This window comes from Canis lupus, chromosome 9 (genome assembly GCF_003254725.2).
Source record: "Canis lupus dingo isolate Sandy chromosome 9, ASM325472v2, whole genome shotgun sequence".
In the NCBI taxonomy this organism is placed as follows: domain Eukaryota; kingdom Metazoa; phylum Chordata; class Mammalia; order Carnivora; family Canidae; genus Canis; species Canis lupus.
In genome coordinates this window covers 44,102,569-44,127,678 of record NC_064251.1, presented here as the reverse complement: position 1 = coordinate 44,127,678, position 25,110 = coordinate 44,102,569, and the positions used below count along the sequence as shown (strand labels likewise).

At 53.0% G+C, this 25,110-nt stretch overlaps 4 protein-coding genes and 3 non-coding genes across 14 annotated transcripts; 2 read left to right on the top strand and 5 right to left on the bottom strand.

The window, feature by feature from the left end:
• Positions 1-103: 103 nt before the first annotated feature.
• NEK8 (NIMA related kinase 8) lies at positions 104-9,980 on the bottom strand. 5 transcript variants are annotated; one of them, XM_025476369.3, is made up of 16 exons: positions 9,854-9,947; positions 7,531-7,715; positions 6,763-6,968; positions 6,295-6,527; positions 5,936-6,067; positions 5,307-5,515; positions 5,063-5,145; positions 4,801-4,982; positions 4,560-4,710; positions 3,522-3,598; positions 3,058-3,175; positions 2,256-2,406; positions 1,865-2,028; positions 1,597-1,755; positions 1,262-1,420; positions 104-866 (listed from the first exon to the last, which is right to left on the bottom strand). In XM_025476369.3, the coding sequence occupies exons 3-16, from the start codon at positions 6,896-6,898 to the stop codon at positions 838-840; spliced, it is 1,983 nt and encodes a 660-aa protein (XP_025332154.1). In that variant the 5' UTR covers positions 6,899-6,968; positions 7,531-7,715; positions 9,854-9,947; the 3' UTR covers positions 104-837. The 5 variants fall into 5 exon arrangements, 4 of the variants coding, with proteins under 4 accessions (XP_025332154.1, XP_025332153.1, XP_048970764.1 ...); XM_025476368.3 differs by lacking the exon at positions 7,531-7,715 and having other exon boundaries at positions 9,854-9,980; XM_049114807.1 differs by lacking the exons at positions 7,531-7,715; positions 9,854-9,947 and adding an exon at positions 7,079-7,246.
• Positions 9,981-12,093: 2,113 nt separating this feature from the next.
• TLCD1 (TLC domain containing 1) lies at positions 12,094-13,990 on the top strand. Its single transcript, XM_025476377.3, has 4 exons — positions 12,094-12,466; positions 12,793-12,875; positions 12,968-13,050; positions 13,469-13,990. The coding sequence occupies exons 1-4, from the start codon at positions 12,273-12,275 to the stop codon at positions 13,850-13,852; spliced, it is 744 nt and encodes a 247-aa protein (XP_025332162.1). The 5' UTR covers positions 12,094-12,272; the 3' UTR covers positions 13,853-13,990.
• Positions 13,991-14,275: 285 nt separating this feature from the next.
• RPL23A (ribosomal protein L23a) lies at positions 14,276-18,181 on the bottom strand. The gene is made up of 5 exons (XM_049114254.1): positions 18,041-18,181; positions 17,244-17,427; positions 15,290-15,466; positions 14,770-14,839; positions 14,276-14,525 (listed from the first exon to the last, which is right to left on the bottom strand). Exons 1-5 carry the CDS (start codon positions 18,063-18,065, stop codon positions 14,511-14,513), a joined length of 471 nt encoding a protein of 156 aa, XP_048970211.1. The 5' UTR covers positions 18,066-18,181; the 3' UTR covers positions 14,276-14,510.
• On the bottom strand, positions 14,914-14,978 carry LOC112677749 (small nucleolar RNA SNORD42). Its single transcript, XR_003147182.1, has one exon. It is a non-coding gene; the product is annotated as a small nucleolar RNA SNORD42 (small nucleolar RNA).
• LOC112677751 (small nucleolar RNA Z17) lies at positions 15,557-15,628 on the bottom strand. The gene has a single exon (XR_003147184.1). It is a non-coding gene; the product is annotated as a small nucleolar RNA Z17 (small nucleolar RNA).
• Positions 17,506-17,572, bottom strand: LOC112677748 (small nucleolar RNA SNORD42). The gene has a single exon (XR_003147181.1). It is a non-coding gene; the product is annotated as a small nucleolar RNA SNORD42 (small nucleolar RNA).
• Positions 18,182-19,257: 1,076 nt separating the features above from the next.
• RAB34 (RAB34, member RAS oncogene family) lies at positions 19,258-23,340 on the top strand. 4 transcript variants are annotated; one of them, XM_049114253.1, is made up of 11 exons: positions 19,258-19,632; positions 20,713-20,804; positions 21,533-21,598; positions 21,701-21,802; positions 21,917-21,981; positions 22,093-22,144; positions 22,335-22,416; positions 22,509-22,599; positions 22,732-22,839; positions 22,921-22,991; positions 23,091-23,340. In XM_049114253.1, the coding sequence occupies exons 1-10, from the start codon at positions 19,405-19,407 to the stop codon at positions 22,986-22,988; spliced, it is 954 nt and encodes a 317-aa protein (XP_048970210.1). In that variant the 5' UTR covers positions 19,258-19,404; the 3' UTR covers positions 22,989-22,991; positions 23,091-23,340. The 4 variants fall into 4 exon arrangements, with proteins under 4 accessions (XP_048970210.1, XP_025332158.1, XP_025332160.1 ...); XM_025476375.2 differs by adding an exon at positions 20,274-20,486 and having other exon boundaries at positions 19,460-19,596; positions 22,921-23,340; XM_025476376.2 differs by adding an exon at positions 20,274-20,486 and having other exon boundaries at positions 19,508-19,632; positions 22,921-23,340.
• The last annotated feature ends 1,770 nt before the right edge of the window (positions 23,341-25,110 follow it).

Sequence of the window (25,110 nt, the reverse complement as noted above, 5' to 3'; positions counted from 1 at the left end):
AACCTCGGCCCCAGCCTCAGGCTGCGCCCACATTCCTCCCTGGACCTCGGCCCTGCCCAGCCCTGGGGTGTCGGGCCGCCACCCCACCCCTGAAGAGACCACATTCTAGGCAGGCAGCTGATGTTTTTATTGGCGCGATTTCCCAGTCATCTGGAAATTGGTCGGGCCCAGCCAGCTACCCTTTCTCCCAGCCTGCTCTGGGGGAATGACTGGGGTGAAGGAAACCTTCAACAGGGATCCCCCTCTGCAGTAGTCACTGGTGCGCTTGCAGATGCACTCCCAGTCCACTCAGAAGTTGTGCAAATCTAAGCCTCAGGGTATTAGAGTCAGGGTGGGTGGTGAGGCTCCCTGCCCCAGGCAATGCAGAAGCTAGGTGGCCAGAATGGCCAGTCTAGACAGGACTGGGCTTGCCCTGTTCCACAGCACTGTGCTGCTCTCCCAGGGGGCACTATCAGCTTATTTGTCTAAGTGGGCAGGGGAAAAGAGTAGGGTCTAGGTGAAGCCACAGCCAGCAGCCTCCAGCTTTTTTCTGCCCAGACTCGAGACCACCCTGCTTCCATAGGTTAGGTCTGGTTTCCGACTCTAGCCAGGCTGGCTGGACCTTGGGGACACCAACTTAAAAGGGGTGGGGAGAGAAAGGGAGATGTTGGGAAACAGGGTGGGTTAAGGTTTACAGATCCAGGGCCAAAAGAGAGTGGGCGCTTCACTGGTTGGTATACCTCCCTGAGTACCATCCAGGGGGCTGGTGGGGACAGTCTTGCTGCAGGCATCTGCAGTTTTTGAGAGTGTTCAGAGGAGAAGCAATATCAAGGTGGTCCCAAGATGTATCTAGGTCCCTCACGGTGGAACTGGCTCATCTGTAACCGCTGGAGGGTAAAAACAAGAAACCCCTGCAGCCACCCAGAGGGCATCGTTTACAGCAAGGGATACCCACCTCCGCTCCCACTCCCATGATGGGCCCTGGACTCTGGACCCTGACGGGTGGGAAACAGGTTCAAACTAAACTGGACTGGAGGTAGGAGAAAGAATACATTTGGGCCCTGGCAAGCACTGGGAGCAGCCATCTCTTCAGGGAGACGGAAGAAACAAACTCCCTTGGCCTCCCCAGGCAGGAAGCTGTTTCAGCCTGCAGCTTTTGCTTTATCTGGAGGCTTAAGATGCTTTTAGCGACTTGGGCTGTGGCCACTGGGGAATGGGAGTGTGGGCAGGGACTCGCTGGATTAACCCTTGTGCAGGTGAGGTGGGAAAAGTTGTAACTCACGGCGAACAGCTAGTAGAGTGTTTCCATGGCAACAGGACACAGAAGTCACTGTGTAGGGGTGTATCTCATCCAGCTGCACTGGCCGAGGGAGTCCAGCATCCTCATCCCTTCTGCCTAGTCGACCTCGGGCCCCTTTGCCCCATGAGTACACTTCACCTTCTGCAAAAAGAGAATCCCAAGGAGGGAAACAGGAGGACAAAGCTTAGGTTGCTACCCTCCTGGATTGCCATATTGGCCCCAATAGGAGGTTCAGCAGCCCCGAGAAGGATACCCCCCACTGCCCAGGGGCCTGCCCATACCCCTGTCTGTGCCCAGAGTGCCCACTAATCAATCACCTGCCCCAACGGCTACAGTGAAGGCATCCCCACAGGCTACCATTGCTATCTTGATGTTCTGCAGGCCTTGGACTTGACAAGGTGCCCGGCTGACCCGGCGGGCATTAGTGCCCAGCTGCCCATGCTGATTGCTGCCAAAAGTATAGCAGTCACCAGAGGCTGTAGGGGAGGGAAGAGAAGAGAAAGGGGTACCTCAGCTGAGATCCCAAGGAGGCCAGTGGAGTCCACCTGTGGACAGGAGTGTCCCCCTGTGCCAGGTCCTACTCACCAGTCACGGCAGCTGAATGAGCAGTGCCCAGGTCCACGCTGAGCAGGGGCTCCCGGTCAAAGGGTGCAGAACCTAGTGGTGTGAAGCTCAGGGCCTCCTCCACCTGCTGGTTGGGGGCAGGCTCCTCCCCCAGGGAGAGGCGGTCCAGGCCCAGCTTGTTGAACCTGAAGGTGGAGCCAGAAGCCAATTTCAATGGTCAGTTTGCATAGACCCTCCTGACCCCACCAATCTGGGCAAGAGCTGGTCACCAGGGGCAGATCCCACCCTGGGTTGAATCAGCAGGTCTCTCAGCCCCACCCTCAGTTCTGACCCTTGATGGAAGGTAAGGCAATGACAGATGAAGCATTAGCAGCCAGGGAGCAGCAGAGGGCAGGCCAGTGCACCAATCTACCTGTTACTCCCGCAGGCCAGGGCTCTGCCAGGTACAGTGAGGATCATGGAGGAGTCAATGCCACATACAACCCGCTGGGCTTCCTGTCCTGGGGGCATGGACACCTGCTGGGGGCAGCTGTGGGACTCCCTGGTGCCCAGTCCCAGCCGGCCTACAAGGAGAAACCAGGAGGGGGCTAGTTTTAGAGTTGGTGATGCCAAGATGAGGGGGAGCCACGGAGAGGAGGTGACCACATGAGTGAAGGCTGTGCCCTCAGCCTGAAATACCTACCCCTGGGCCCTCTGTGGTCAAAACCCTACTCCTCCTTAAGGCTCTGTTCAGATGTCACCTCTGTCTCGTGCAGGGAAATCCCATGCCATTCCTTGGATTCCCACATCTCTGTACCTTGGGGGGAGCCCTGATGCTGTCTGTCCTTTATTATAGGGAGATGTCATTTCTCCCCTCTGAAAGACACTAGGACTGAGTCTGCCAGGAGGACAGAGACCCCATGTAAGTCCTCTCAGCATGACATCTGACCCAGAGGGGGTCCTGTTTAAGACTGTCAGATGAGAGAAACCTCATCACAAGCACCTGAAGGAAATGACTCTTGTTCATCTTGTCTCTCTGCACCCAGCCCCGGGTGGGCTCATAGTAGATATGCAGTTAAGTTGTGTAAGTTGTGTTTAGGGAATAAATGAATGGGATGGGAAGAGAAAAGAGGGATAATGGGCCATGGGGTGGAAGGTAGGTATGGAGAGGAATGAATCTTGGTCAGGGTGCTGTGAGATGGAGCTGAGAGGCTAGAACAGGGTGAAGAGCTTACCACCATCTCCGCGGCCCCAGGCAAAGAGTTCTCGCTCAGTGGACAGGGCCAGCACATGAGATGCCCCACAGGCCACCTGCACCATCTCATAGCCCAGCAGGGCCTCCACAATGGTGGGCTAGAGGGAAGGGGGAAGCAAGAGAGACTAAGCAGAGGGTCTGGACTAGCTGCCTGGCCGTCAGCATCCCGTGAAGGGAGAAGCTGGAGGCTGCAAATTTCTCATGAGACAGCTGTTTCTTTAACTGTCCTCCCCCGCTGCCCCCCCCCCAACACACACACACATACACTGCAACCACTAGGGAAGCCTGGTCTTTCTGTACTTCCCCTAGGTTGCCCAGAGCAGGTGCAGCCTGGGAGCTAGAGGGACTTGTGGTTGCTGGGGATCCCCTGCCCCCAACTTGGGAGTCAGCTATCAGATATCCATCTCCCTACTTCCTCCTTCCCAGGGTACCTGTAACACCCACCTGGCTGATGTCATTGAGGCTTCCATGGCCCAGGCACCCATTGCTGCCACTGCCAAAGGTCATGATGATACCTCGGTCTGGAGAGGGGGTGGTGAGGAAACAGAAGGGGGGGGTTGGGCTTCCAGATAGGCCAGTCACATGTTAGAGGGGCAAGAAGTCAGAAGCAAAGGCTGGAAGAATGGGACAGGAAGTAGAAAAAGGACAGGAGTGTCTCAAGTGTGTGTGTGGACAGGTGACAGCCTCTGAGCTTTAGATCTGAGCCTACCTCAAATGAGGATAATATACAGTAACTACCTGGCCAGGGCTGTTCTGGAGGGTAAAGGAGATTGTGTCAGTAAACTACCTGGTGAGGGATAAATGGGGCATCCAGGTGGCTCAGTCAATTAAGACCCTGACTCTTGATTTCTGCTCAGGTCATGATCTCAGGGTCCTGATATCTAGCCCCACATCAGGCTCTGCACTCAGCAGGGAGTCTGCTTAAGATTCTCTCACCCTGGAATCCCTGGGTGGCTCAGCCGTTGAGCAACTGCCTTTGGCCCAGGGCGGGATCCTGGAGTCCTGGGATCAGATAGTCCCGCATTGGGCTCCCTGCATGGAGCCTGCTTCTCTCTCTGCCTACGTCTCTGCCTCTGTGTGTGTGTGTCTCTCATGAATAAATACAATCCTAAAAAAAAAAAAAAAAATTCTCTCGCCCTCTGCCCTGGGCCCCTGACCCAGCAGGCACGCATGTGCTCTCTCTCTAAAAATAATTACATCTTAGGGGATCCCTGGTTGGCTCAGCGGTTTCGCACCTGCCTTTGGCCCAGGGCACGATCCTGGAGTCCCAGGATCGAGTCCCGCATCGGGATCCTGGCATGGAGCCTGCTTCTCCCTCTGCCTGTGTCTCTGCCTCTCTCTCTCTCTCTCTATCATAAATAAATAAATCTTTAAAAAAAGAAAAAAGCATTAATGAGGAAATGACAACCAATGAGGGAAGTTGCTCTGGGGAGCCCTCTCAGACTCTGTGCGATGCCCTGGATGGTCCTCTGATGGACTCACCGGTCAGGCAAGCAGTGAAGAGGTCCCCACAGGCCACGTGCTTGATAGTCACGCCTGACTGGCCCTCCAGGAAGCGGGAGACGAACTGGGGCTGCTGCTGCTCCACGGCCCCGGGCAGAAGGGCGCCCCCTCCGGCGCCTAGGGGCGGGGCCTGCCCGAGGTAGGGGTGGTGTGAGCGGGCCAGCGCCCCGAGCGCCCCTCCCGCCCCTCGCCGTCCAGGTGCCCGCCCCAGCCTGATCACCTCCCACAGGATGAGGCGCCCCGAGCGCGTGACGCCGGCCTTCTGCGTGCGTCCAGCTGCCACCTGCACCACTTCTGTGTTGAGCATCGGCAGCCGCAGAGGGGCGCTGAGCCCGCCACCCCACGCGTAAACCGACGACAGCGGTGGCGGAATGGCCGGCCGGCCGAGTCCCCGGGGAATGCCTGAGGGACGGCGCATTGGGCCTGTTAAACTGGTGGGAATGGCCTGGCATCAGTGGGCTTGGCAGTGCGCCCCGACTTACCCCTGCAGCGGGCGCCGGCGCTCCTGCTCCCTGTGCTGCCGCCGGGGGCCATGGGTGGCCCGGGGACCAGAGACTTCTCTGCCCTGTGGGTCAGATGGGGGTGCTTTAGGACAAGGACCATTCCTGGTGCTTCCACACGCTGAAATGGAGGACTTGCCTTGAGCTCCCCCTGCCCCAGGTTCATTGTGCTCCCCCTGGTGTCCCACTGCGGCCCAGAGCCCCCTCCCCTGCTCCCTGCACAGGCCTCCTCATGCGGACACTGCCCAGGTCGGTGTGAAGGTTGAGGAGGGCACGGATGCAGAGGGGCTGTGCCATGATGTGGCTGAGTGGTGGCCGCTGTGAGGGCTCCAGGCTGAGCAGACTGAGGACCAGCTGGCGTAGCTCAGGGCTGTACCGGTCAGAGATGGGTGCAAAGGTGCCACTCATGATCTTCAGCACCAATGCTGGCAGGTTCTGTGAAAGCACCAAGAGTGAGGTTGGCCAGAGCCTGGGCCATGCTCTTGGTGGGGGGGTGGCAGCACCCCCAGCAAGTCTAATGGAGTGGTCATAGCCCCGCACTCAAATTTCATTCTGATGAGGGGACTCCCAGTGATAGGAACTCCTGACAGAGGTGCTGCATCTGTGGCCTCAGAAACCCTAGGTTGTTGGGAGAATTCAAGTCTTACCCTAGGAGGGTCCCTAACCTGATAGGAGAGCCCTGCCCTTAGGAGTCCTCAGTTTAATGGGGAACCCAAGCCCCACCTTCAGGAACCCATAGCCTGAAGGAAGCCACAGCCCTGCCCCAGGGTAATCTACCAGTCAGGTGAGGGAAACATCTTAGCCAAGAACTTCCAGAGGAGGTCTCCCAATTGTCTCTTTGGGGGTATAACTCACTGCAGCTTCAAAGGCCCTCTTGAGACTGGCCAGCTCATAGAGGACACAACCCAGGGCCCAGATGTCACTCTTCTGATTGTAAGGCTTGCCCTCACACAGTTCAGGGGAGATGTAGCACGGGGTGCCCACCACCTGCAGGAGGGAAGCAGATATTATTATAGCTCAGGGGAGGGAAGGGTCTGTGCAAAGCCCACTGGGAAACTGCCTCTCCCTAAAGCAGGCAAAGTGCTTCCTCCTGCAGGACCACCCAGTCACGGCAAAGGGGCCAAGGTCTTGGGGGGGGGGGGGGTTGGGATGCAGAGTGCGCCTTGGCCCTCAAAACCTCCAGCACCCTTAAGGTCCCCTCTGTGCCCAAGCACCGTGTAGGCCTTGCTCTTGCTACTAAGGATCTTGGAGATGCCGAAGTCACCAATCTTGACAACCATGCGGTGTTTGTCAAGAAGGATGTTTTGAGTCTTGAGGTCCCGGTGCAGGATGAGATGGGTATGCACATGATGCAGTGCCAGCAGGATCTGCACAAAGAAATGCAGGATGGTCTCCTCCTCTAGCAAGGAATTACAGCGCTTTTGGATGAACTCAGCCAGGGTGCCACCTGCAGCCACAAGGAACTAGTTAAGATCTAGGCTGTCCCAGGCATGGGGCTCTTTTAATAAAATTAACAGTCCAGACAGGGCAAGGGCCTGCCAGCCTTACACAACTGGCGTGAGAACTCTACCTCTGACCCTTGGTCAAACCCATTCTGAGAAGGGTAGGCAGCTGATCTGTGTCTGCCAGTCCCAGAGGTGAGAGGCCCTCAGAGCCAGGTCAGTGCAAGGAGGCTGGCCCACCTGGTGCATATTCCATGGCAATCATGAGGGCCTTGTCCTCCAGGAAGTTCTCATAGTACTCAATGACATTGGGGTGGTTGAGTAGTTTGAGGACCTGACACTCATTTTGGGCTGCTTGCCGCTCTTCTTTGGTCATCTGCTCCACTGGGATCTGCTTGATGATCACCAGCTTCTGGTCGGCCTTGCGCAGGCACAGGTGCACAATCCTGGGGACACAGAGTACAGGGGTGGGCACCAGCTGAGCCTCCCACCACTCATCAGGCAGGGCAGACCTGGTCCCCAGATGTTACTTAGGAGAGGGGAGTTGGTGGGGCACCTGGGTGGCTCAGTTGGTGAAGCATCTGCCTTTGGCTCAGGTCATGATCTCAGGATCCTGGGATCGAGCCCCAAGTTGGGCTTCCTGCTCAGTGAGGAGTCTGCTTCTCTCTCTCCCTCTTCCCCTCCCCTCCACTTGTGCTCCCTCAAATAAATAAAATATATTTTTTTTAAGATTTTATTTATTTATTCATGAGAGATACAGAGAGAGAGAGATAGGCAGAGACCTAGGCAGATGGAGAAGCAGGCTCCCCACAAGGAGCCCAATGTGGGACTCGATCCAGTATCCTGGGATCATGGCCTGCCCGGGCCAAAGGCAGATGCTCAACCGCTGAGCCACCCAGGTGTCCCAAATAAATAAAATCTTTAAAAAAGACTGAGAATGGACACCAAGATTAACAGGTCTATAACTAAATGCATAGAACACTGAGTTTAAGAACCGGGAGAACTGACCATAAACTCTGTGTGAGACCTTAGGCAAGTCATTTAACTTATCTGAGACTCAGTTTCATCACAGGCAGTGTGACATTAGTCTTGATCTTCATAAGTTCCCATAGACTTTGGAGTTAACTGCCAGGCTCAAATCCTGGCTCCTGCTCTTACTACTCACTTAGTTTTCGACTATATGACATTTACATCTGCAAGATAAAAACAATTTCCCTCGGTTGTTGAGAGGATCAAATGAGAAAATGCATGTAAGAACAAAAAAAGAAAAAGAAAATGCATGTAAGGCACTTAGCACAGTGCTTGGCACATCAGAAATGCTCAGTGAGTGGAAGCCGTTCATACAATTATTTTCTTTCAACTCTAGTCAGTGTCCATAAAAGCAGGGTTCTTGTTCTCCTTTTTAACTATATCCCCAGATCATAGCCCAGTGTTTAGCTCATAGTAAGAGCTCAATGAGTATCTGCTGAATGAATGGACTGTAAGAGGATCAACTAAGTATCAAATTTGTATTTCCAACTCAGACCTCTCCTCTGAGACCCAGACTCAGAAATCCAACTACTTGCTTTGCATTTCTACCTGAACTGCTTGCAAACATCCGAAATTTTAACAAATTCAAAATAAAACTTTTGATTTCTGCCCCAAGCCCTTTCTTTTTTTTTTTTTTTTTTTTTTAAGATTTTATTTATTTTTTCATGAGAGACACAGAAAAAGAGGCAGAGACAGGGGCAGAGGGAGAAGCAAGCTCCCTGCGGGGACCACGATGCAAGACTCTATCCCAGGACCCCGGGATCACGACCTGAGCGAAAGGCAGATGCTCAACCACTGAGCACCAAGGTGCCCCCTCCCAAACTCTTTTCTTCCTTAGTCTCTTCCATCTTAGTAACTGACACCACCATTAAAGTCAGACACCAGAAAATCATCCCAAAATCTTTCCTCCATTTCACAGCAACGTATCAATAAATCCTGTTTCTATCTGCAAAATATTATGAACTCATCCATTTCTGACTTCTGCTATACCCTTGTCCAAATCATTATTTCTTGCCTAAAATACTGCACTAGCCTTTAAAATGATGCCTTTTACTTTCGGCATCCTCAACTCTAAGTTCCACACAGCAGCCAGGGTGACATTTAAAAAATGCAAATCGGGATCCCTGGGTGGCGCAGCGGTTTGGCGCCTGCCTTTGGCCCAGGGCGCGATCCTGGAGACCCGGGATCGAATCCCACGTCGGGCTCCCGGTGCATGGAGCCTGCTTCTCCCTCTGCCTGTGTCTCTGCCTCTCTCTCTCTCTCTGTGACTATAATAAATAAATAAAAATTAAAAAAAAAAAACAGTTTAAAAAAAAATAAAAATAAAAATAAAAAATGCAAATCATATGAAGACCATTCTGCTGAAACCTCTTCTCTTTACACTTCAAATAAATCCAATCTCTTTACCTCAGCCTATAATGCCATAATCTGTCCTCTGTGACAATCACATTTTATACCATTATTTTTTATACATACTATTCTTTTTTTCCCTCAAGGTTTTATTTATTTATTTGGCAGAGAGGGAGCGAGAGCGCACGCAGAGAAGTAGCAGAGGGAGAGACAGGCTCTTCACTGAGCAGGGAGCCCCGTGCGGGCTCCATCCCAGGACTCAGGGATCATGACCTGAGCCGAAGGCAGACGTTTAACCAGCTGAGCCACCCCGGCGCCCCTTTATATACCATTCTTGACCTTGCCCGCTACATTCCAACTTCACCAGTCTTTTTCTCAGTTCCTTGAATACTCTGAATTCCTTTCCACGTGAGGATATGCTGCTTCCTCTGCCTGAAAAGCTCTGCCTGCACCTGTGGATTGCTGGTTTGCATTCCTCAAGTCGTGGCTTTAAACTTCACTTCTCAGGGAAATTTTCCTTGACCACCCCAAATAAATACTCCCTGGCGTATTCCAGGCTCGCAGCTTGTTAATAACTTTTAATTACTTGTCTATTGTATCATTTTACTACAGTCTGTGAGCTCCGAGAGGGAAAAGACACTCTCATTTTGGTCTTTACTATATACGCGTCGCCGGGAGCGTCCGGAGCCCACAGCGCCGGGCTCACTATCTGTGGAACGAACTAGTCAGGAATCGAAGAACAGAACTCTGCGGGGGCGCCGAGGCTCGTCGGGGCGTGACCTCGCGAGAGGCGGAGCCTCCCAGCCCGGGCCGGGACCGGAAGCGAGGGCAGGGCTTTCCAAGGGGCGCTCACGCCTCGGGGCGGGGCTAACCGGGCAGCGAATTCGCGGTCAGAGCTGGGGCTTACTTTCCCTCTCCCCGACCATTTTCCTTCCCCAGATCCCTGGCTCACCCGAAGGCACCTCTCCCCACCACTCGGATCCGCTCGTACTTCTCCATCTTATTTCTCAGAGTCACATTTCCGGAACCCCCCCCGCCCCGATGCGGCGCGTGCGCGGACCCGCCCACTCAGGACCACGCCCCCTACGCTGCAAGATAATTGCGGGGCGGAGCAAGTGAGATTGATGTGGGTTCAGCTTTGCATCTGTCTTGTGCTGTTTACACAGTCCTTGCAGCCCCCGCCCACAGTTGCCTTTTCAGGGTCCCAGCAGTGGGGTGTTATGCCATTTTTGGCGCCTAGGACAGGACCAGCCACTGCCTAAAAACAGGTGTGCATCTGGCCCTCGCGAAGCATCCATTGAGCGGAGGGGTGCCCTGCACAACCAGCGAGGTTGGAAAGCGACGACTGACCTCTCTCAGCCCACCTCTTTGCCCACTAGTGATGCTATTTCGGAAGGAGAGCAGATTCTCACTGGCACTCAAATGATCAACTACCAAAACTGTACCAAGAGAGCATCAGCACTCTCGGTCTGTGGGGCAGGGTGCCGGGTTAGTTTCGTGTTTGCCTAGGTAGGGACCTGGGAAACCCCAAGCTGTGCAAATTGATTCACCTAGGGATGTGGAAACTCCAGGCTGTCCCAGCTAGTGAGCACCGCGCTCGCCAGCACTTTCATCACTCCTCCTGCCCCCACACACCAACACACAACTTGGCTGCAGGCCATCGCCTTCAAGGCTCAACTGTGGGGAGAATCTGCCAGGCGGAGAGAAGATGAGAGAAGTACACCACTATCGGAGAGCATCAGAGAGAGGAGGAAGGAGAGCTGTTTGACCCATGTGGGTTCAAGGCTCCTGCCTAAACTGTAGGGGGCTGGTTAGTATGATCATCTAGGGTCTTGACTGGAAGTGAGTTTAATTCCTGTTGTCTCCTTGGGCCTTCTGCTCTGCGAGCTCCATAAAAAGCTCGGTTAAGGAGTAAGAGGATGGTGATTAGCTAAGGGACAGCGTCCCTATTTCTGAGTGGGCGAGGAATGGGAGGAAAGCAGTGTTTACGTTCTGTCCCGCCCAACCCCTCAAAAGGGTACTCAAACCTGCCCACGTGGAAAGACCACTAGAGGGGCCCCACGAGGGGCCCTGGGTCGCTGGCTCAGGCTGCTATTGGCTGATGAACAAAGCTGCCCTGTGAGCAAAAGAGAGCTCAGAGGAGGAAAGCCGCTCAACCCGGGAAACTCGTGCTCTCACCTAGAAACCAGTAGAGCCGTGGTTGACCCAGGAGCCCCACAGGGGTTAGTTAATATGTAATCTTGGAGCCATCAAAGGAGGCAGAACAAACACCCAAACCTCTTGGTCCCTGGGTCTCCGGCACCTCAGGCTTCTAGCTTTCCTTCCCTCTCGCAGCATCTTTCCCCCCCACCTCACCACCCCCCATCCAACTGCTCCCTTCCTCTCCTTTACCATCCCCAGCCTTGGATTCTCAGCCTTTCCTCCGTTTGCACCTCGTACGTTTGGAGGCGGGAGGGGGATCCCGCGCCAACGTGGGGATAGGCTGACACCTAGTGACCACGAGCTGCAACCGCTCCAGACCACTGGCCTCGAGTAAGGGTTACGCCAGTAGCCCGTGCAAATCGGAGGTCTCCCGCGTGCCAGCCCAAAGGAGCCAGAAAAGCCGGGTCTGTCTGAGGGAGGATTGTGACAACCGCTGGGCCCCAGTAGCCCAAGAGCGGGCTGGGTAGAGGGGTGGTGGTGGATTAGTCGACCCTTCCTAGGCACCACGTCGATGAGGGGCACCGGAGAGGCTGGTAAACAAGTCCGTCTCTGGCCTGAAGAAGCCAGAGATCCAGTGGCAGAACAGGGTATGGGCGGAGACCATTATCGAGGCGGGGCTCGGAGCGCTTCGCAGGACCTGGGCTTAAAGGACGCGGGTGTGTGGCGGGCCCCGCCCCGCTCTGCCCAGAAAGGAGTTGAGGGCGGAGAGTTCTCTCAGTACCCGCCCAGGCGGGGGAGCCGGGAGCCCCGGGGAAAGTGGGGACGCCGGTGAATGAGGCCAAGCAAGCGAGGCTGGACTCTTGGCAGTCGAGGGGCGCCCGCGAGGGGTACCGCGGCGGCGGCGTCCCCAGGACAGCCCCTTTTCACCCGAAGTCCGCGGGAGCCAGGCGGGGCCCGGAGGCTCCGGGGAAAGGGGGCTCTCGCCCGGGCCGCTGCCGAGGCGCCGAGGGGCGGGGCGGGGCGGGGCGGGGGCGGCTCGGGGCGGGGGCAGAGACCGGCGGGGTGCGAACGCGAGCAGCGCAGGGGCCTAGAGGGCTCAGCGAAAACTGTGAGGCTGGCGGCCGGCGGGGAGGCGGCCGGGGCGAGGTGGGCCGACAGGATCCCGGTTTCCTGAGCAGTCCAACGAGGCCGGCTAGGGGGCAGACAGACAGACGGCAGAGAGGGCCAGCATGCCCTCACTGCTGCACCCCGCCCTGCCGCTGCTTCTGGGCGCCACGCTGACCTTCCGGGCGCTCCGGCGCGCGCTCAGCCGGCTGCCCCTGCCCGCGCACGTGCGCGCCGACCCCCTGCGCACCTGGCGTTGGCACAACCTGCTCGTCTCCTTCGCCCATTCCATTGTGTCCGGGATCTGGGCGCTGCTGTGGTGAGTGAAGGACTGGGGGAGTGAAGGTGGGTGGCTAGGGGAGCCCACGTTATCCTCGGCATCACTCTGGCAGGCTCAGGCCAAGCGGTTTCAACCTGACTCTCCGTTCGGAAAGCTCTCCGGCTAGGAACGGCAGAGTTCCCCGGGGGAGGGGGAAAGCTCATCTAGGAACCGGGAGATAACCTGGATTTCAGCCAAGCCTCTCCTCACTTCCACTCGGCCAATAACGCGAGCCCATATTCCCTGGGGACCGGGAAGGGTAATGGGGGGAGTAGAGGGTCCTCGGGGATGCCGAGATGTTGTGAGCTTGCCGTCTTCCCTCCCAGTGTATGGCAGACCCCCGAGATACTGGTGGAGATTGAGACGGCATGGTCGCTTTCTGGTTATCTGCTCGTTTGCTTTTCCGCAGGTAGGTCTTGCCCAGAAAATATTAAGTATGTGTGGGGACTGGGAATTTTTTTGTTCAGTTACATTCATGATCTCTCTCCGTCCCCTTCCTAGGGTATTTCATCCACGACTCGGTAGACATCGTGGTTAGTCGTCAGACACGAGCTTCTTGGGAATATCTCGTTCATCACCTCATGGTAAATGATAGGCAGGGGATGTGGTGTAGTCCTGGTGCTAGCAACCTAGTCTCAGCCCTTTCTGGATCTGGGAGGTAAATACTATCCTAATTCATTTCCAACCTGTGTCCTACATCTCCTACCAGGACACTGAGTGAAGGTTGGCACTGTGTGTGCCCTTGGCAGGTAACTATTTGAGGCCAGCAATCCATGGCCTAATACCTCCTTGAAGACTGGAAACCCTACCCAGAGCCAGAACCTGTGGGCGGGGATCAAAATATAATTATGTTTAATCCACCATAAACTATAATCCAGAAGGAAGCCAATAAGGATGGACTTCCCAGCCAACCATCTGGTAGCTTTGCCATCCCTACCAATTTTTAGGAAATCGATGGTATCTGGAGTCCCTAACCTGCTCTCTCCTTTCTTTGCCTTCTAGGCCATGAGTGCCTTCTTTTCAGGCATCTTTTGGAACAGTTTTGTTGGTGGGGGAGTCCTAACACTGCTGGTGGAGGTCAGCAACATATTCCTCACTATCCGCATGATGATGAAGATAAACAACGCCCAGCACCTCCTCCTGTACAGGGTCAATAAGTATGTCAACTTGGTCATGTACTTTCTCTTCCGCCTGGCCCCTCAGGCCTACCTCACCTATTTCTTCCTGCATTATTGGGGCCAGAGGACACTGGGCACCTTTCTGCTGAGTATACTGCTCATGCTGGACGTCATGATCCTCACCTACTTTTCCCGCCTCCTCCGCTCAGACTTCTGCCCTGAGCGTGTCCCCAGTCAGCAACACAAAGGCAAGTTTTTGACTGAATGAAAGGCACAAAGCCTGCAACTTGTGGCAAGAGCAAAGGCGCCAAAAACAGCCTCCATGTGTAAGAGAATTAGCTCCACGCCTGGGGCATCCTCTGAGGCCGACTGCTGCACCTACTATTGAAAATGTTGATTGAAAGCACTCCTCTGAAGTCCTTGTCCTTTCTTGGGCAAGGGGTGAGGGAAGCAGACAGACCGGTTGGACGTAGTAGTTGGGTGTGGGGACAGGTGCTATGAAAGCCAACCAGTCCACACTGCCCTGAAGTGGATGCTAATGAGAACTCTGTGTTGGTTTCCTACAAAGCCTCTTCCAGATAAAGGGAAGGATTCTTGTTTTTCTTACCCCTCCAACAGTGGCAAGTTGTAGTTGTCCCAGGACAATGAACCCCAATCCGGGCCCGAAATATCTGAGCTTCCACTGCTGGGATTTTATTTTATTTTGCTGGGATTTTATTTTATTTTGCTGGGATTTTAAGAAGTGTGGTGTGGTAATAAGGCAGTGTTCCAACAGGGTAAGTAGACCAAGAGTCTTACCCGAGCCCTGTTACCTAAGTGTGTATATATACCATAGTATGGCCTCCCAGAAGCCCAACCAGAAATCAACAAACAAACATATATGGTGAAAAAATTTATATTTAGATTTATAGCCGGCTGGACTCAGTTTAGATGATCCCAATCTGAAAAACAAAAGGGGAGCTTTCATTACCAGGAGCTGAAATGTGAAGATTAGCTGAAAAGTCACAGTTAAAAAGCAAAATGAGGTGAAGCAGGGCCTATTAAGGATATGGGGTGCAGTCAGTTAAGACCAGTGAGAAGTCATGTTTTGGACACAATTTTTTTTTTTTTGGTCACTTATTAATGACCAAAAGAGCCATCACTTGGACCCAGGCAGTGGGTGAGTTCACAGAAAAGGAAGCTTACTTTGTTGGCAACATCCAAAGCATCATAGTCAGGAGCCAGTCGAACATATGCTTTCTTCTCTCCATCAGGCCTAGGATGAAGGATGTCTTAATTCCTCTTGCCCTTACTGCCCCTAACCCCTTCCCTTTCCCCCTAGTCTTTCTGGCACATCAGCAGTTCCTTTGTTCATGTCATTCTTTCCTAAATAGTGACTTTTCCATCATTTGCATAAGAGGCTAGGGATGCCACCAAACCACATATGAAGCCAAGTCCCCTTGTGGGGACCACCACAGTACATTTTAAGACTTAAGTGCAGATAATCTGACATAAATTGGGTCTAGGGCCTGTCTATCTAAAGGTGTAAGAATCAAGAAAGCCAACACCATACATCAAGTCCTAGAGGCAGGAGAGCTAATGTATCCTCAAAAGCCCATACCACATAGAAATACAGCAAAAGCTGCTCATTTCTCAAGGCTCAAAAGCTGTGAAACCTACCTGACTCCATGTAGGTTTCCTGGCTCCTGATGAAGGCCCTACTCACCTGATCAAGGTGTTGACCTTGGCCACATCAATGTCATAGAGCTTCTTCACAGCCTGTTTGATCTGGTGCTTATTGGCCTTGACATCCACAATGAACACAAGTGTGTTGTTGTCTTCTATTTTCTTCATGGCTGACTCAGTAGTTAAGGGGAACTTGATGATGGCATAGTGATCAAGCCTGGAGAAGAGGCAAAATGGTGTCAGCTGGCCTGGGTCTGATAAAAGAGAAGATAGGCCCTCTTTCAGAGCCTGAAGCCAGAAGAGCCCAGGTGCATCAGACAATGAAGTAGCAATCATTTTTGTCAGACTTTGGTCGCTAAACAGTGTCATCATCTGCACCCTGAAACTTGGGAGACCTGTGCACTCTCTTCCACTTGAAGGACTTTCAAGTGATTGAAGAATCATCTGAGTAAACCCCCTTCATTCTTTGACTTTAGCGTTTTGAAGGGCAAACCTCTAAAAGAATTTGAGGCTTCAGAGAGTAAACAACTTACTTCAAGAGCATAAAGCTGGACTATGGAATCTTGAAACCCAGAGTAGAGTTCCAAAGAACATTAGTGCTTCACTAGGAGATGAGATAGACATTTCTGCCCCCTCTAGTTGCTGAAACTGGTTTGAGGACCAATGAATGAAAGCAACTTTTATTTATAGTCCAAGTTAAACTTACAATGGCTTGACCATACCTACCACACACCTTTCCCCCTGAAATTCAGAAAAGCAAGTCTCTGTTCATCTGGACATTACGTTCCTGTCTTAAAGCTAGATATCAGGTCTCAACCTCTCATCACATTAAATCCTAAGTCTAAATGGGGGTAAAAAGTGCTTTCCTCCACGGACACAACCCACTCTATCACTCTTTTCTTTTCTTTTTTTTTTTTTAAGAAATAGAAGGTGGCAGTTACTACTATTGTTCTAATACGTGGCCCCTAAAGTCAGTCTTATTACTACAAAACACTTCAAAGACCCTAATCTTTTGCCTATTCCCTCCTATTTCTTGAGTGTAAATGAGAATTTTTACATACACTGTTGCAGGCCTTCTATGTCCATTTGGTTATTATAAGTGTCCTTATCAATCTAGAATCAGCACCTGTTAGGACTATTCCTTCCAGCAATAGGCACAATGAATAACTAAATCTGGAACTCCAAAACAAAATACATTTATCAAAGTCCTACTTTTTACACTCCAAGAAAACGGAGTTTAAAACCCTAATCAGGGCAGCCCGGATAGCTCTGCGCTTTAGCACCGCTTTCAGCCCAGGGTGTGATCCTGGAGACCCAGAATGGGGACCCACGTTGGGCTCCCTGCATGGAGCCTGCTTCTGTGGCTCTCTCTGGTATCTCTCATGAATAAGTAATTAAAATCTTAAAAATAAAACCCTAATCATTGGGCACCTGGGTGGCTCAGTGGTTGAGTGCCTTTGGCTCAGGTCATGATTGCAGGATTCTGGGATCCAGGCCTGCATCGGGCTCCCTCAGGGTGCCTGCTGCTCTCTGTATCTCTAGTGAATAGGCGTTTTTTAAAAATTAAAAAAATATAAAAATCCTGGTCATATAAGAACAATAATTAACCTGACAATTAGTTAAACGTCTCTTCTTGTTCTTTTTTTTTTTTTTTTTTAATTTTTATTTATTTATGATAGTCACACAGAGAGAGAGGCAGAGACATAGGCAGAGGGAGAAGCAGGCTCCATGCACCAGGAGCCCGATGTGGGATTCGATCCTGGGTCTCCAGGATCACGCCCTGGGCCAAAGGCAGGCGCTAAACCACTGCGCCACCCAGGGATCCCCGTCTCTTCTTGTTCTTAAATGGGGCACTAACAATCCCTTCACACTCCCCTTAGGAAGACACACACTAGGTACCAACATGTATTTGAGAACCCATGCTGTAGGTTTGGTAAGTTTCCAAATTACGAATGGTTACCCAACATCTTTTCACAGGAAAGGGCATTACTAACTTGTTTCTCCTGGGGGCGCTCTTTCGAGGATATTTCGGCTGCCTTCGGAGACGCAGGGTCTTGGGTCGTCGGAATGTAGGTGACGTGCGGATCTTCTTTTTTTTGTGACTGTGCACGCCTTTCAGCACCGCTTTCTTAGCTTTCAAAGCCTTTGCTTTGGCTTCGGCTTTGGGAGGGGCAGGGGCTGAGAGAAAGAAAGAAAATTAGGGCTCGGGATTCAGAAAACAATCACTTCCGTCCTAGCGGGCGCCCCAGACCACACGTGCATCAGTGGTTCCTTTGAAGACATCACAAGTCTCAGGAGATTAAGATTTTTCCATCATATGCACGATACTGGTTCGAACTTGGGAAGAAGTCCAGGAATACGACGCAGAAAAGAGGAACTAACGATAATCGAACGCTTGATATCTGACAAGATGTGTTAGCAGTTTTATTTACCTATATAGCACCGCCTAAAACACGGGGGAAAAAAAAAGGAAATTAAATTGGAGGCTAGTTTTTTACAGGTCTGGAGACACGGAGCTCCGGCCGGTGGATATAAGTAGTTCCCCAAAGCCAACAGTCTGGCAACCCCCGACAGGTGGGGCCGGCCAGGCTTGCCTCCACAAACCACCTCAGAAGAGCCTAGCCCACGAGGCTGGGTACACACGCACCGTGGCATGGCGGAATGCGACACGCAGCTCGGGAGAGGACACCCCAAAGCTTAGCCTAGCCGCTGTCCTCCCAGTTCGTTCATTCCGAAGAGACCCCACGCCAGCTAACCGTGATAACCCTCTTTCCCCAGCCCGAACACACACCTTCCTTCTTCGCCTTCGGCGCCATCTTCGTGAAAGGGATTTCCCAGGCTCGTTTCCACGGGCTTATAGAGCGCAGTCTCACCGAAGACTCGCGATGCTTTTTATTTAAAGCTGATTGGATAAACTGTAGCGCAGCGCCCTCTGGGAATAGTAGTTAAGTTTAATGCCCTCGCGAGAGTGATTAAGCATGCTCCACCCCTTCCCGCAAAAGAGTCTAAAGTGTCTTGGGGGTTGTAGTTTTTTGGAGGCACGTTTTATTATGTTTATTTGCTAAGGTCGTGGATGTGTTTCGTGTAGCCAGCTGCAGCTGGCGTCTGATCCTGAGCGCTTCCCATTTTGAGGAAAGTATTGCAGTTTCAGGAGACAGTAACACTGAAAACTGAGCTAAATATAATTAGGTTGACTCAGGGAGAGTGAAGCAAAGTTCTAGAACGTTAGAGCAGAAGTTGTCTGGTACAGGAGCTCCTGGGTGGTTCAGTAGGTTAGGCCTCTGACTTCTGCTCAGGTCATGATCCCAGGGTCCTGGGGTGCAGACCCCCATAGGGCTCCCTGCTCAGCAAAGATCTGACTTCTCCCCTCTGCGGCCCCCTACTCCGGCTTGTGTGCACTCTCTCAACAAAACAAAACAAACTTTAATTATCTGGTCCAAGACCCTCAAACAACTTCTGTGGAAATTTAGGTCCAGAGCGGCGACGTGGTTTATCAATAACACAGTGATTTGGTCGCAGAAAAAGACGAGTCAGGCAGAGGAGAAGAGGAAAGTGTCATAGGAGGTAGAAGGTGGCCGTATCTGCCCCTCTTTACCTGTGATAGTCCTAGATGTCGTGCGTTTTCCCGATAATATTCTTTAAACTACCAATATTAAAAACACCCGTTGCACTGATTTCACTAGGACTTGCTAGTTCTCGTGAGTAATTTCATTCATAGTCCCCTCTCTTTAAGTAGTCTTCCCTCCCCCTGCTCCAGTCATGTTGGCATCCTCAAATTCAGTTCCCCACACAGAACAAGTTTTAGGAATGCTTCGGTTTGCTTCTCCGATGGTCTGTGTCTATCCCATCTCCACCCTACCCTTTCTATCTTCCTCTTCCCTGCTTTGGAACTAGCTGTCCCCTTTGGACGGCGAGAATTATTGTGTCCTACACCCCTCTTCTATTCTGCAGACCTGCAAAATGGAAGAGCTGTCCTTGGGGGTAAGATTCCGATGGGATCAGAGAGAACGCCGGTACCAGAGCGGTGACCTACCTAAAGGGAGGAGTTCCAGGATCACCTAGCTCTTCTTTACCCTCCATTGAAGGAGACAGACTCGGGACTTTGGACGTCTCTTTCCTCGGTAGGCACCCCGTTCTGCCCCCGGTATCCCCTGTATGCTTTCCCCCATCCCACTCCATCCCAGGCGAGCGGGGGCAGACTATGAGTCACGTCCTGGGCCTGGAGTTGAGGAGGGAAGCGCCGCCTCTCCTTGGGCCCCGTCTCTCCTCCTTTCCCCTCCCCGCCTGTTCCTAGCCCAGCCAGATACTGCGCAGCGATCACCGATTGTCCATCACCAATTTGACTGGGTAAGGGTCCCCTTGGAGCCGCAGCCCCGCCCAGAGGTACAGGGGAGAACGGCCGTGGGGGAGGTGGGGGGACTTGGATCTGGGCAGGTTCCAGCCTGGGTGGAGGCGGTCCTGGTGCCGGTGAGGCGTCTGGCAGGGTACCCAGAGCTGGGGCAGCGCAGTGGGGAGGAGAAGAGGGGGAGGCTGGGACAGGCTGCGAGGCCAGGAGCTGCCGGGAGAGGGGCAGGGGGCGGCCCTTCTCCAGGAATTTCCGGGGATCATGTTACTGCGCTCGCGGAGGGAGAGCGGAGTGGGACGCCGGGCCCTGCAGCGGACTGGGCCCCTGGCCCCCTCCTCCAGCAGCCCGCGGGCCTTGCAGCGCCACCCCTGCCCACACTGACCCCGTGCGGCGGGCCGCTCTGCGCCCCCGGGCAGCTGTGTTATGGTAGGGCCGCCTCAACCTCGAGTTGTCGTCGGGTCCCCGCGGCCCCGAGTCATTGTAGGAACTATCCGGCCCCGGGTTATTGTGGGGTCTGCGCGGGCCCGGCCCCCCCCGGACGGGATTTCCCGCCCCCATTTGGCTGCGGCTGAGTCTCCCCGCCCCCGAGTCGTCGTCGGGACGCCCCGGGCCCGGGTGATTGTAGGTTCGCCCCGGCCCCGGATGATTGTCTCATCCCCGTGGCCCGCTGTGGTCGTAGCGTCCCCGAGGCCGCGGGCTCCCGTAGGCTCCCCGTGGCCCAGAGTTATAGTCGGGACACCCCGGTCGCGGGTGATTGTCGGGTCTCCGCGGGCCCGGGTCGCTGGGGTGGATCAGGCCCCCGCGCCTTCTCGGGGCTCCCCGCAAGGTCGCAGGCGAGATGAACATTCTGGCGCCGGTGCGGAGGGACCGCGTCCTGGCGGAGCTGCCCCAGGTAGGCGCCAGGGCCACGTCGGGCTTCTGGCTGCGGTGGGGTGTGGGCGGGGAGGAGGCGGCACCAGATCAGTTAGAGGCTAGGGCCCAGCCCTGCGCCCCAGCTAGGCCTGCTGCTTCTGGGTGGTCCCCGTGCCCCCCCCCCCCGCCCCGCCCCGCCCAGGGCAGCTTGGCTGCGGGACGTGCGCCAGGAGTGGATGAGTCCCATTCTCTTCTATCGCTCTAAGTGCCTGAGGAAGGAGGCCGCTTTGCACGTGCACAAAGACTTCCACCCCCGCGTCACCTGCGCATGCCAGGAGCACCGGACAGGCACCGTGGGGTGAGTTAGACACCTTTAGCAAAGAAAGGAAGTCCCCGGAAGCCCTGTAGTCCAAGCTAGGGTACACACAAACCCCTAGAGGCTCCATTTCAGCCTCTACTAGCTATATGATTATTACCCCCCCCCCCCTTTTTTTATACCCGTTTGTTCTCTCTTTTCTTCCCAGCAAGGTTGTGTTGAATCCTATGAAATGGAGTGGGGTAGAGAGGTGGCAGTTCACTTCCTGACACAGAGAAAGTGTCCAACCAGAGAGGGTGATTGTCAGCTCAGCTTCCCACATACCATTCATTTGAGCCCTGGGGGCTCAATTTAAGATGTATCCTGATTTCAGAGATGTTAAAATGTATGTGTGGGGAGTGAAGGGGCAGTATGTCTCAGAATATAGGACATCTATCTCATTTGAACCTTCATAACAGTCCAATAGAATATATAGTAAATCTCCGCTTAGTAAATGTTGATACTGAGGCTCAGAGAGGCTGAGTAACTTGTCCTAAGTCACACAGATAGCGAATGTAAGAACTGGGATTCAGATTTATGTCTCTCTGATGTTGAAACACAGAACACTCTTCTGCAAGCATATGTGTCCAGGCAAGTTGCCTGGGAGGCCTCATGTCTATGGTAACCTCAGCCAGGGTACAGCTAACTTTATAGACTCCGTAGGGAACATTGAGACTCCTGGGTTGCAAGAGATAGCACTCACTCCTCCTGCCTACTTTTGTGTCCTGCAGATTTAAGATCTCCAAAGTCATTGTGGTGGGGGACCTGTCAGTGGGGAAGACTTGTCTCATTAATAGGTAAGAAGGTGCTCTGGTTGAGCTGGATTGGGCTGGCCAGGGTTCAGCCAGACCTAGCCAGGTGGGCCAGGCTCAGGGCCAGAGCATCTGGTGTTCCCTCAGGTTCTGCAAAGATACTTTTGATAAGAATTACAAGGCCACCATTGGAGTGGACTTTGAGATGGAACGATTTGAGGTGTTGGGCATTCCCTTTAGTCTGCAGCTGTGAGTACTTCCTCCATACCTTCCTGCCCTTCCTTGCCCCAGTGCCATACCCCCCTCCCCACCCCCCACACACCCACATACCTGTGCTTTACCCTACCCCTTCCTTTCTCCCAGCTGGGATACTGCTGGACAGGAGAGGTTCAAATGCATTGCGTCAACCTATTACCGAGGAGCTCAAGGTAAGAGCTGAGGTGCAAGTGGGGCAAGTGGGTGTTCCTGGTCTCTAATCTAGGGTTGGGGAGATTTGGGAAATGAGCCAGTAATGTCAGCTGTTTTTGCCACTTTTCCAGCCATCATCATTGTCTTCAACCTGAATGATGTGGCCTCCCTGGAACATACCAAGTATGTGGGGATGCTGGACTATAATGGGGGCTCTAGGAAGAGAGGGGTCAGAAAAGAGGGGTGGTCAGGGGCATTAGTAGGGAAGGGGAAGAATGCATTGAAGACCAGAGAGAGAGTAATGGGCATATGAGTGTCAGCGAGAGGAGCCTCTCCAGCTCACTTATCCTTGGTTGTCTCCCTTCTCTGGCAGACAATGGCTGGCTGATGCACTCAAGGAGAATGACCCTTCCAGTGTGCTTCTCTTCCTTGTGGGTTCCAAGAAGGACCTGAGTGTGAGTGTGTCAGTGGGGGTGGACGTGGGGCTTCCAACTTGGTGAGGGGACTCCCTACCCCCACTTGCCATCTGACTCTGACCTTCCCTTAGACTCCTGCTCAGTACCTGCTGATGGAGAAGGATGCCCTCAAGGTGGCCCAAGAGATGAAGGCTGAGTACTGGGCTGTCTCTTCTCTCACTGGTGAGGCAGAGGTTTCAGGTCTTCTGCTGTGGCACTCTTGTCTACCTGGCCTCTCATTCCTATACCTTTAGCTGTGCCCCATGACTCAAGGCCTGGAACAGCCCCTGAGCACCTGTCTGCTCCATGTGTCAGGTGAAAATGTCCGGGAATTCTTCTTCCGTGTGGCAGCACTGACCTTTGAGGCCACGGTGCTGGCTGAGCTGGAGAAATCGGGGGCCCGGCGCATCGGAGATGTTGTCCGTGAGTGCCTGCCTGGTGAGGGTGGCAGAGAGCATGGGGAACGTCTAATCCTTGCTTCACATATTTTCTACCCTTTTTTAGGCATCCATAGTGATGACAGTAACCTCTATCTAACTGCTCGCAAGAAGAAGCCCACGTGTTGCCCGTGAGCGGTAAGGGGACTGTCCAGAGCCTGCCCAGCCCTGGGGCACTGTGCCACCTTGACTCCCCTAGACTTCGACCCTGGACATTTGCACTGATTGTTTTTCCAGACCAAAGAGCTGCCTGTTGGTGGCAGTACCCCTGGAGGGGTAGCGGGGACCATGCTAGTCGCTTCCTGCCCCAGGCACCATGCCAAAGACTGGATGTTCCCCCTCCTCCAGGGGCTCTCCAGGGTGCCCAGCAGTGGGGAGGTAATCCCTGCTGCTTTTGCTTAGCCTGCTGGGCCCTTTTGAGTATGAGGATGCTTAATGATCCCAGCCTCACACTGTGCCTTATGCATTAAAATTTCTATTATTAGCAGTTTGGGGACTAGAGTCCTTTGTTGGGGATGAGGGATGTGGAATTAGCAGGGCTGTGTGGCTGTCTTGGGAATGGAGCTTCCTGCTGGATTCTGGCCATATCTGACCCCTGGGCCCAGACAGGCTGAGAGCTCAGGAACCACATTTTGGAGGGGTGTCCTGGACTCTCAGTGGTTGGCTTTGAGAGCTCTTTCCTTTGGTTCCTTATCCCCAACTGTGTCCTCCTACGTGGTGCTTATTCACATATTTCTACCACTGGATAATTGTTTTCTTTTTTTCACCGATTCTGCCTTCCCTTAAAAAAAAAAAAAAACTTCTCTGAGGGGAACACTGTAAGAAGTGATGGAGGTTTTGAATGCTCTTTGGGTTGACCAGAAGGCCCAGCGCGGGTATGGGCTTGGCTCTTACTCAGAAGATGTACTATCTAATGTATATCTAACATTATTAATAATATAAACATAAATTTATGAGTTGCATCCTTTTACATTTTAAAACATGATTAAAATAAACAAAACAGGGATCCTTGGGTGGCGCAGTGGTTTAGTGCCTGCCTTTGGCCCAGGGCACGATCCTGGAGACCCGGGATCGAATCCCACGTCAGGCTCCCGGTGCATGGAGCCTGCTTCTCCCTCTGCCTATGTCTCTGCCTCTCTCTCTCTGTGACTATCATAAATAAATAAAAAAAATTTAAAAAAAAAAAAAATAAATAAAAAAAATAAAATAAAATAAACAAAACAGCATAGGGGTGTTTGGCTGGCTCACTCAGTAGAACATCTGATTCTTTATCTCAGGGCTGTGAGTTTAAACCCTACGTTAGGGGCAGCCCCAGTGGCACAGCGGTTTAGCGCCTCGGGCGTGATCCTGGAGACCCTGGATCGAGTCCCACATCAGGCTCCCTGCATGGTGCCTGCTTCTCCCTCTGCCTGTGTCTCTGCCTCTCTCTTTCTCTCTTTCTGTGTGTGTGTGTGTGTGTGTGTCTATGAATAAATAAATAATCTTAAAAAAAATAAACCCTACGTTAGGCCCAGAACTTGCTTTATTTTTTTATAGTATTTTTAAAAAATTTTTATTTATTCATGAGAGACACACATACACACACACACACACAGAGACACAGACAGAGGGAGAAGCAGGCTCCATGCAGGGAGCCTGATGTGGGACTCAATCACGGGTCTCCAGGATCACGCCCTGGGCCAAAGGCAGATGCCCAACCACTGAGCCACCTGGGCTGCCCCCAGAACTTACTTTAAAAAGGAAAAAGAAAGAAAAAAAAAAAAAAAAAAAGGGAAAAAGGAGGGCAGCCCCGATGGCGCAGCAGTTTGGCGCCACCTGCAGCCTGGGGTGTGATCCTGGAGATCCAGGATTGAGTCCGCCGTCAGGCTTCCTGTAGGGAGACTGCTTCTCCCTCTGCCTGTATCTCTGCCATTCTCTCTCTGTGTCTCTATGAATAAATAAACAAAATCTTAAAATAAAATAAAATAAAAAGGAAAAAGGATTGGGATCCCTGGGTGGCTCAGCAGTTTAGCGCCTGCCTTTGGCTCAGGGCGTGATTCTGGAGTCTTGGGATCGCCTGCCTTTGGCTCAGGGCGTGATTCTGGAGTCTTGGGATCGCCTGCCTTTGGCTCAGGGCGTGATTCTGGAGTCTTGGGATCGAGTTCTGCATCGGGCTCCCTGCGTGGAACCTGCCTCTCCCTCTGCCTGTGTCTCTGCCTCTCTCTCTCTCTCTGTGTCTCTCATGAATAAATAAATAAAATCTTAAAGAAAAAGGAAA